The sequence below is a fragment of the Oryctolagus cuniculus genome, chromosome 3, assembly GCF_051225735.1.
Source record: "Oryctolagus cuniculus isolate XC-2025 breed Fujian yellow rabbit chromosome 3, ASM5122573v1, whole genome shotgun sequence".
In the NCBI taxonomy this organism is placed as follows: domain Eukaryota; kingdom Metazoa; phylum Chordata; class Mammalia; order Lagomorpha; family Leporidae; genus Oryctolagus; species Oryctolagus cuniculus.
Window position 1 is genome coordinate 70,332,781 of NC_142869.1, and position 9,300 is coordinate 70,342,080.

Below are 9,300 nucleotides of genomic sequence, written 5' to 3' on the forward strand. Positions count from 1 at the left end.
GAGAGGACAGACTTCATCAAAGGCCAAATGAGAGAATAAAGGCTTTGAGAGGAAAAGAAGTCGCTACCAAATAACCTCAATCAGAAATACAAACAGCTCAATCTCACTGTCTTAGTTCACATCCCCTTTATGAACATTTTATCTCAAAAAAGGACTATGCTTATTGTTTCGACTAATCTACTTCTTTGGTGTACATTTTTTACTAATTAAAATGTATCCAAACTGGGATTACCTTAGAACCTAATCCTCTATCATATTTTATAATTTTATGTTCAACTGTGAGATAAATACAGGGGCTATTAGTCATGTACTACATAAATAAAACATTACTTGAGTCTACAAATAGAGCTATACATTTAATTCACCAACATGTAAAATATTGACCAACAAATACAAAGATTTTAAAAATACATATTTAAAAGCACTACAGTTAAGAATTCTGTTGAGTTCTGCATGATAGGGAGTCCAATCAAATAAAGGGCATAACCACTTAGAGAAAAGCAACACGAAATGAAAGTTTCCATGCCAGCGGAGGACACGGATATACAGTGGACATGTGACATCCACAAGGAAGAGTCACACAGAACAGAAAATGAAAGCTCTGCAAAGAAGAAAGGAAAAATCTCACAAAGACAGAAACAAAAGAAAGCAACTTTCATGGTATCTCATGTAGACATTCAGGAATTGTCACCAAATAGTTTGAAAATTGGGATACATTTTCCCCAACTATAGCTATAAATGAGAAGTTAGCCTTGAGATTTGTCTCGTAAATTAAATGAAATTAAGCTGTGAGCCAGATGTTTCCCATCTGTGCTTTAGATTATCCTAAACGTAAAAGTCATTATAAAGCACCCCATACGACTCAGTGTTGAGTGTATATTTAAAAAGTCAGGTGACATAATCTCCCTTAGACTTCAGAACATTTTAATTTATTTTTGATGTCAGAATTTTGATAGGTAATGAAAAAAGTTCAGGTGAACAGTTTCACTGTAAAGTAAACTTTTCTGAAAGACAGAATCCTCATAATGCTGAAACAACTTTTTGAAAAGAGAAAATTGCAGATTTTCCATGTGGTATCAGACTAAGAACTGGACTTCCTCTCAACTGAGTTCTGATATTAGACAGACAGAATGTTTTCGTTAACACAGTGTATGTATGTTGTGCATAACTACTGCAGTTCACATGCAAAGACTGGATTATGAATTAAATAGCCCAAGAGAAATTAAACTTTAAATAGTCACTAAAGACATGAAGGAAAAAATGTATGAAGTCTAGAAAGGGAAGTCATCACACTGTCAGCATGAAGCTCACTACACTGTATCAACCATGGACAAATCTCCGGTTAGAAATTAAGAAATTGTAAAAACTACTGAGAAACTCTCAAAAAAACAGTTGCAGTGATCCATAGCTGATTACATCTTTGTTGAACACATATCACTTATTCATTATGGGAGCATTATGTAAGTTATTTTGCAATGCCTTCAAGTTGATTTTGAACATGTCTGTCCCTGGTGACATATCAAATTCTTATAAAACAATCAAGCGAGGAGCAATTGACATCTTCATGCAAAAAATGTGTTGAGTCTGAACAACAGTGGAGAAAAATTCACTGACTAAATTACATATATGACTGGCATATGAATTAGTTTACTCTTCCAGTGGCTGGGTAACAGAATATGTCCTTTCAGTGTATTAATCTAAATATACCTCCCCCGTCACACGCATCCATCTAAATGTGCACTTCACTTTCCCTACTTTCTCCAGCTGTGTCTGCATGGAGCATTTCAACGCTGCCCTGGGTCTGACGCGGAGCCCTCTATGACGCAAACCACAGGAACATAATGATATTTAACAGAACATAATTATGACTAGTTTTGAGTGGCCTTCAATTTGGAACATTAGAAAAGTATAATTATGTTTATTTTAAAGGAAAGTGTAAGGTCTAAATCTGACCCCACGGCACAGTATATTTTGATGAGTATTGTCAATTTACCTTAAGCTGTCTTTATGTAAATATGATGAGGTAACTCAGGTAAAAGTGGGTTGCGATTTTAGAGCCCTAGACAGCTTACTGTTTGTGTGGATTTGGAGTCCATAGCCACTGCTGTAACAACATTCTGTGAAACTCCCACAGAACCAAAACAAACCGGAAACACCAAGGTGCTGCATTAAATGGATTGTTTTAAAACCCACGGTATTAAAAAAGACAACAGTGCAAGTTGGGGTGAAAGCTCTTTTCCACAAATGTCATCATTTCAAATAGGATTCAGTAAGAAGTAGGCTCAGCAAGATAAACTTTTTACTTGCTATGTCTTGTTTGATTCAAGAAAAATAATTTAAAATAAGAAAGGTCTTCAGAAAGTCCATGGAAATGCATGTTACAGAAAAACCCTGCAGGGACCTCAATAGTTTTTCATGTAAATAAACATATTTTAACTCAATTTTCCCATGAACTTTTTGAAGTTCTTAGTTTTAAGCTCTGTCTAAATCTAGAAAAGGCTAACATGGAGATGAACAGCACAGTTGTACTTTCTTTAACATAATTAACCTTCATTCATAATCAGAACTATTAAGAATTAGTAGAAAGAATATATTTGCACAATTTTTTCTTGCCATGAAGTTTTACTATGATCAGAAACTCACAACTCCAAACTAGCTAATTTACTGCTAATGCAATTTCTCTGCTTCCAAAATGGTTCCTTTATTCACACAAAGTTTATGCTTTGCTAAAATAAGACACTGTACCATAGTAGTCTGTAACCAATACAATTGATTAATTGTTTTTAAATAACCTAAAATGTCTACTGACATTTGACACAGTCATTAACATTTTCTTCAATTAGTTTTTAAAACTTTCGTGTGCTGAGGCCTTTAAGGAGAGCCTTCTATAAAGTTGGTGGTTAAACTTACTTTTTTGATGTTGGTAAACTCCAATTAAAAATAAATTTTAGTTTATAATTAATAGTAATTTGCTTTTAAACTTCATTTGAATTTCATTACATTTTCTATTATGAGTGTGCTAATTTATGTCTAAGTTATGCACACAATTAGTTCTTGCATACTGATGTATTTTAAAGTAATTTTTAAAGTCCTAAGTGGCACTCTGGTTGTAGTTTTATGAAACAAATAAAGCACACAGCAGCAGACTAAATTTCAACAGCTTGTAAACTCTAATACATTTCTGCATCATCAAACTCGCATTTCCCAGCATTTGTTAGCTTATTTTCAGTACCAACATAAAATGCTTCCCTATCCTTGGACAACACTAAAACGACTGGATAAGGACATATACTTTTTTCCCTAAAGTAATTGGAACACAGATTTGCAGTGGTAAAATGAGCAACAGTCTTTGAGCTGTACCAAGTTCATCTAAAGACCATACTTTTACCACATTGTAAAACTCTGCACGTTCGTTAAGTGAAACCATAAGAAAGTGATTTTGTCATCAAATGACTTTGTTCTGCTTTTAGAAATTGTATTACATTATTTTTGGTAAATTCCAAATATTTTATCTAGTTTTTCTCTTAATAATCAAAATTATATATATAATTACCTTCAACATATAATGTATTCAAATATTAAATTTGATACACTTTACCTATTTTTTTTTCCTCTGAGCAGCCACAAAGTTAAAGTTCTAAGGGAACTTGATCTTCAACACTTCATCTGTTTGGATACTAAATAAATGATCATAGCTGTCAATAAGAGGTAGCAGATTGATTTCAAAATTGCCATTTTTCTTTCCATATCAAGGCTTCTGCCCACATGAGATAATCACTTCAAAATCTCAGAGTCCAAAGCCCTTGATGTTTTCACTCTGCCAAGGCCTCTCCTCTTTCCCATCACCTGCCAAAAGACTTTGTCCGACTGAAGTTGATCCCAAGGCATGGCTCAGAAGTGAGAGTGGGTTTTTGCAACTCTCCACGCTGATTTATACATCTGCGTGTGTCTTCTTAAACTAAACCAAGATGGTTGATTGATTAGAATTGGTTCAGATTAAGGTTACACATGTGGATGGATATTAATGTTAGTATCTAGCAACTTCTTCTTATTGCTTGCAAAACTGCCACACCCTTGAAAATTTAACCCGAACCGCTTTTCCCAGGGAAAGAACTGGGAAGACTCACATTCTAATCTGTCATTAAATAGAACTGTGCCACCACATAGTTCCAAAAGGACTATGTATTTACTATCTTGTCCTGAGTTAGAGTCACGATGCTGTTTCTAAGGAATATAAAAAGTAATTTCCCTCTCAATTATGTAGGTTTGCGTTCTACTTGACCTGGATCTCAAGAGCAGCCCCTCCCTTCAGTCACCCTTAAGTTCCATCGACTTACATACACGTCTTTTACACGAAGAGTTTACTCAGTGCCACGCACATTTGGCATTAACGCTGCTTACTTAACGTTATTAACACATTTTAGAACATTTCCTGCTTGTTGCACATTCTAAAGCAGAAGCTGTAACTGCTGATTAAGTTTTCAGTTTGAGTTTAAAACGCAAATACCCGAAACCATCGAGCTGAGATCTGAAAACACACCTGTAAACTTTAACACTTCACATTTGAGAGGAAAGTGAGAAATCTAGATGAAAATGTTCTATTTCCAAGTTAATGAGTATCCCTGGCTCCTCCCTGAGACATCTTCGTATACTTCAATGATTTTTTTTTTGTTTAATTTCCAAGTCAAACTTCCAGGCCTAAGCAGAAACCTCTAGGTGGTCAGTGTGAAACAGGACTTGGAAAGCTCTCCACAACAGAGGCTAAGACAGAAGCAAGCAGCACCACGCCGGGTATCCCGAGGGGGCTGAAATGCTGAAAGGGCGCCTCAGGAGCTGCTATCTTCTTGGTTCTGCCTGGTAAGCACCGACCTGAACAGGGTTTCCCAGTTTCTCGGTCACTCTCCAGATCCCCCAGGGTCGCCAGGGTCTCCCCAGACACGACCACGGCGGACTGCGGGGAGAAAGCTCAGCCCCCGCGGGACCTGTCCCGAGAGCACCACCAGACTGAAAGCAGAGGAAATCTGCCGGATCCAAAGACCGCAGACTGCGTGAGCGGGCAGCAGGTGCCCAACGTGTGTGAGAAACCCGGGCGTCCAGGGCGAAGTCCCAACGCCGCGCGACAGCTCGGAGGTCCTCGCTCAGGCCTTTTCCAAGCCAGCCCTGCTTCCATCCTCGCACCCTGCGCGCTCGCCCAGAACTGCGAGCACCGCACCCGCCTCCGCCCCAGGCCGCCCCTGGGAACTACGCGGATCCTGCTGAAACCCGACCTCGCCGCACAGCCTCCCGGAAGAAGAAAAGATCAAACGAGACCGGCTCAGCGGGGTCTTCCCGAGGTGACCCCGGAGTGAACGTAATTTATTTTCACGCTGCAACTGCCGATCGCTTTACAGAGACATATCATGCTGTAGCTCTGCGAGGAGCCGAGGACAAAAGGAACTTTTTTGTTTTATTAACGTTATAATTATTATATTCTTTAACAAAGCTATTAAATAACCTGTACAAAGCCCGAGCCGGTCCTAGCGAAAACCCGAGAACTGTCTGAAATCTCCCCAGGTCCCTGCGTTTTAATCCAGCAGCGTTTCCTATATACAAGGTCAGCCCAGGGTGGGCGCCCCCAAACTGCAGGTCCCCCAGACGGCGAGATTGGGTCAGAGTTTGAAGCTGCTCTGGTGTGATTGTGATGCAGGGTTCCCAAACCTGACCCAAGCGCCTTCGGGTCCCTACTCTACCTCCTCCGCGCCTCCTGGGCACCGGGTCCCTGTGTCCGAGCGCCGAGCAAGCCCACAGCCTGGCTCCTCTTTGGGAGGCGGGCGGCGGAAAGTGGTCTGCTGAGTCTCCCCCGGGGACAGCTGCGTCCAGGGCCCCCGGGACCCCCCGCAAAAGTACCAGGAAGGGGTCCCGAGACGGGAGCGGCCTTCCGGGGTGCTCCCAGGGTGGGCTCACAGGTCCCGCGGGTTCTCCCGCTTCACCCCGGCCTCGGCTACCTTGAGCTTCTTATTTTGGTGCGTCTTGACGTGCTTGGCCAAGTGGTCGCTGCGCATGAAGCGCTTGCCGCACTCGGGGCAGGCGAAGCGCTTCTCGCCCGTGTGAGTCCGCAGGTGCCGCTGCAGCTCGTCCGAGCGCGTGAAGCTCTTGCCGCAGAAGAGCCAGTTGCACACGAAAGGCCGCTCGCCCGTGTGCCAGCGCAGGTGCGCCTTCAGGTGCGACGTCTTGCCGTACACCTTGCCGCAGCCCGGCACGTGGCACACGTGCTGCTTCTTCTTGCCCGGCTCCGCCTCGGGGGCGCCGCCCGCCGCCTGGCAGTTGGGGCAGCGGCAGCGGCGGCACCTCCTGGCCGTGGCCGCCAGGGGAGCCTTGGTCTGCAGCAGCGCTGCGATCTGGCTCTGGTACTGCGCGAAGTCCGACGGGCCCAACACCAGGCCGCGTTGCAGGGCGGCGGCGGCGGCGGCCGCGGCCGCAGCGGCTGCCGAGGCGGGGAAGCGCGGCGCGTGGGGGCCCCCGGAACAAGCACCGGGGAGGCCGCCCCCTGGAACTCCGGAGGCCCCGGCGCCCGTCTGCGGGATGCTCCACCACGGTAGGTCGTCGGGGGCCGGATTGGGGGACAGTTGGCGGCAGGTGGGCGGTGGCGGCGGGGGCGGCGGGGGCGGCGGCGGTGGAGGCGGCGGGGGCAGCAGGTTGGAGTAGCCCGGGGGCAGCGCGGCTTGAGCCGCGTACGGCACGTAGGCGGGCGCGCAGCTGGCGGGCAGGGCCGCCATGCTCGAAGGCAGCATCTTGACTGGCGAGAACTCGTAGGGGTACGAGGGGTCGGCAGGGGGTGTGAGCGGCAGCTCGTGCGCAGCCCCGAAAGACGGCTGCAGGTGCGTTTTCTGCGGCGTAAGCCCCAGGCTGGGGTGTGGGGGCGGCAGCGCGCCGGGAGAGTGCGCCGGCATGTCAGCGGTCCACGGGTGGAAGAGCCTGGAGGGCGAGCCCAGCGCCGGGTCGTAGGGCACCTGCAGGAAGTCCGCGGGCGCCGCCGCGCCCGGCTGGCCGATCCGGCTACAGGTGGCGGCCAGCAGCGCCAGGGGCGAGTGCTTGCCCAGGTCCGGGGAGGCGCTGGGGGTGCGGTCCTGCATGGGCGGCGGCGAAGGAGGGCGGAGAAGAAGACAAAAGGTTAGCGCTCTGAGCGCGGACTCGGGGCAGGCCCGCCGCCCCCACGCCCGCTCTTATACCGCGCCCCTCCTCCGCGCCCGGCCGTCCCTCCCCCGTCACCGCACCCCACCACGCAGCCACCGGCCCCAAGAAACTTTTGGTGCCTGCGCTACCTGCAAGCGGGGCTCGCGAGTGCCTCCTGCTAAACTACTCGGGGCAAAGAGACGCACGCCATCCAGCCTCGGAGGAAGCGGGCGCAAAGCCGGAGGGGCGGACCCGACGGGCCGCCCGGGGCTCCTGGTCGGGGAGTCTGAAAACACCCACAGCCCGGCTGCCCGTGCGCCCCCCTTCTGCCTTTTCAGCGCTTTTTACCGCGCTGCCCTCGCGCTCCTCCCCTGCCGGCCCTGCGCTGAAGTCGGCAGGACGGCCCGGCCCAGCTGGGTGAGCCCGGGCCCTGCTTTTGGACCGAACGCGCACCTCGGCACCAGCTCTCGTCTCCCTGCGTCCCTCCCCTGACGGCCACACTCCGGACACCAGGTTAAGTGTGAAGTTAGTGTCGGCGCCCCTAGGTCTGACGCTGGCCGCCCTCGCGCCGAGTTCCAGGCGCGGTCGGACCGCCGCCTTTGCCACCTCTCCCCCGCCGCCCCGAGCCCGACTCTGACCTGGAGGAAGGCCTGCAGCGAGTCGTTCCGGAGGACGGCCACGGCGGCCATGGCTACAGCTTGCAGGCCGCGGGCTGCCGAGCGGGGCGCCGCCGCCGAGGCATGGACGCCCGAAGGCGAGGACGAGCGGCCGCCCAGCGTGCCTCCCCGGCGCCCGCTCCGCGCGCCGGGGCCCTCCCCGCCCTGCGCCCCGCGCCCCGCGCCCCTCGCCGCGCCCCGCTCGCTCGCCCCGCGCGCGGTCTGAGCGCTTCAGGATCACCTCCAAGAATTTGATAAGGACTTTGCTGGGCCGCCAGCCAGTCAGAGGGAAGATTTATGGCTTTGAAGTTTGCCGCTACCCAATCATCAAAGAATAGCGGCTCTTTCAGAAGCGAAAGCAAATCCTTTGAATCCACAAAGCTCCTATGGTGTGTTTGTTGGTCTGGATAAAAGAACTGATTATTAGGGGGATGGGAAGGGAGGAGATAAAGGCGGGACAATTAATGAAGTAATCACTATGTGGGAAATGTATATACACAAATAATTGGATTTTCCTGATCAAAGGGGGCCTTGCCGCCTGGAGACTAGCGCTTGGGTTGCTCGAGACACTCGATCCCCCCCCCCCCAACACACTTGCAATTAAAGATTTGCACCAAAGCAGCGCCCCAAGTGACAAAGTGTCTTTGTTATCTCTAGAAAAATCTGCTCCAGCTTCCAGGCGCGGGCCTGCGCGAGGGGCAAGAGGCTGACTCTCCCCAGTGCATACACACCTTGGGCTAACCAGCACAACCCCAGCACCCGCCCGCACACGCTGCGGGCCCAAGCGACTTCCCAGGGCGGGGCGTGGGACCAACCGCACCCGGTCGGCCGCGTGTCCCCCACTCGCTGCGATGAAGCCGGGGGCAGGACTGCGACCCGGGGCGGGGCCGGGCGGCCGCCCAGTGCGGGCCGTGGGTGGCGCGCACGCTCCAAGGCTGCCAGCTCCGACAGCAGCCCGGCCCTCCGGTGACGCTCCTGCCGGCGACAAGAAAGTTTTCCTCGGGCCACAACTTCTGCAAAGAATGAGCCTGGGAAAAAGCACCGACTCTGCGCTCGCCCCCAAAGCTGGGCTTGGCCGGACCCCCGGAGCGATCCTTGACTTAGACCCGGGAGGTCATCGTGCTCACCCGGCCCGGCAGGCTGGCGGCCCCGCACGCTGAGGGCTGACGGCGATTAGGCCCCACAGAGAGCCCGCGGCGCGGCGGGTCGTTTCTGTCCCCAGACCCCCACGAGGGAGTACTTGCTCTGGCCAGCGGAACAGACCCACCCGGGAAATGCCCAAAAGAAGGCAGGCAAGGACGCCTTTTTTGTTGTGGTTCAACAAACTACAGATCATACGAGGTTGGCCCCTGAAGAGGAGAGAAAAGTCAATATAAACTTTTCCTATCACCTTTGGAAAGAAAAGACAATTCTTGCCTAGGCGCGGGGCATGCTTCGCCAGGGGCAGAGAAGCGCCCTCCAGGGCGGCGTGTTGATTCTAAATTCTCATGGC

The 9,300-nt window shown here is 50.1% G+C and overlaps 1 protein-coding gene across 1 annotated transcript; it reads right to left on the reverse strand.

Moving 5' to 3' along the window:
• Window positions 1-343: 343 nt before the first annotated feature.
• SP5 (Sp5 transcription factor) lies at window positions 344-8,611 on the reverse strand. The gene is made up of 2 exons (XM_051849442.3): window positions 7,791-8,611; window positions 344-7,106 (listed from the first exon to the last, which is right to left on the reverse strand). The coding sequence occupies exons 1-2, from the start codon at window positions 7,839-7,841 to the stop codon at window positions 5,940-5,942; spliced, it is 1,218 nt and encodes a 405-aa protein (XP_051705402.1). The 5' UTR covers window positions 7,842-8,611; the 3' UTR covers window positions 344-5,939.
• Window positions 8,612-9,300: the final 689 nt, after the last annotated feature.

What these genes read in the sequence shown, in the direction of transcription:
- SP5 (XM_051849442.3), bottom strand. Translation starts at nt 7,841, where the DNA reads ATGGCCGCCGTGGCCGTCCTCCGGAACGACTCGCTGCAGGCCTTCCTC. An exon ending in CGCTGCAGGCCTTCCTCCAG is followed by an intron (nt 7,107 to 7,790) that starts GTCAGAGTCGGG and finishes CCGCCCATGCAG; the next exon opens with GACCGCACCCCCAGCGCCTC.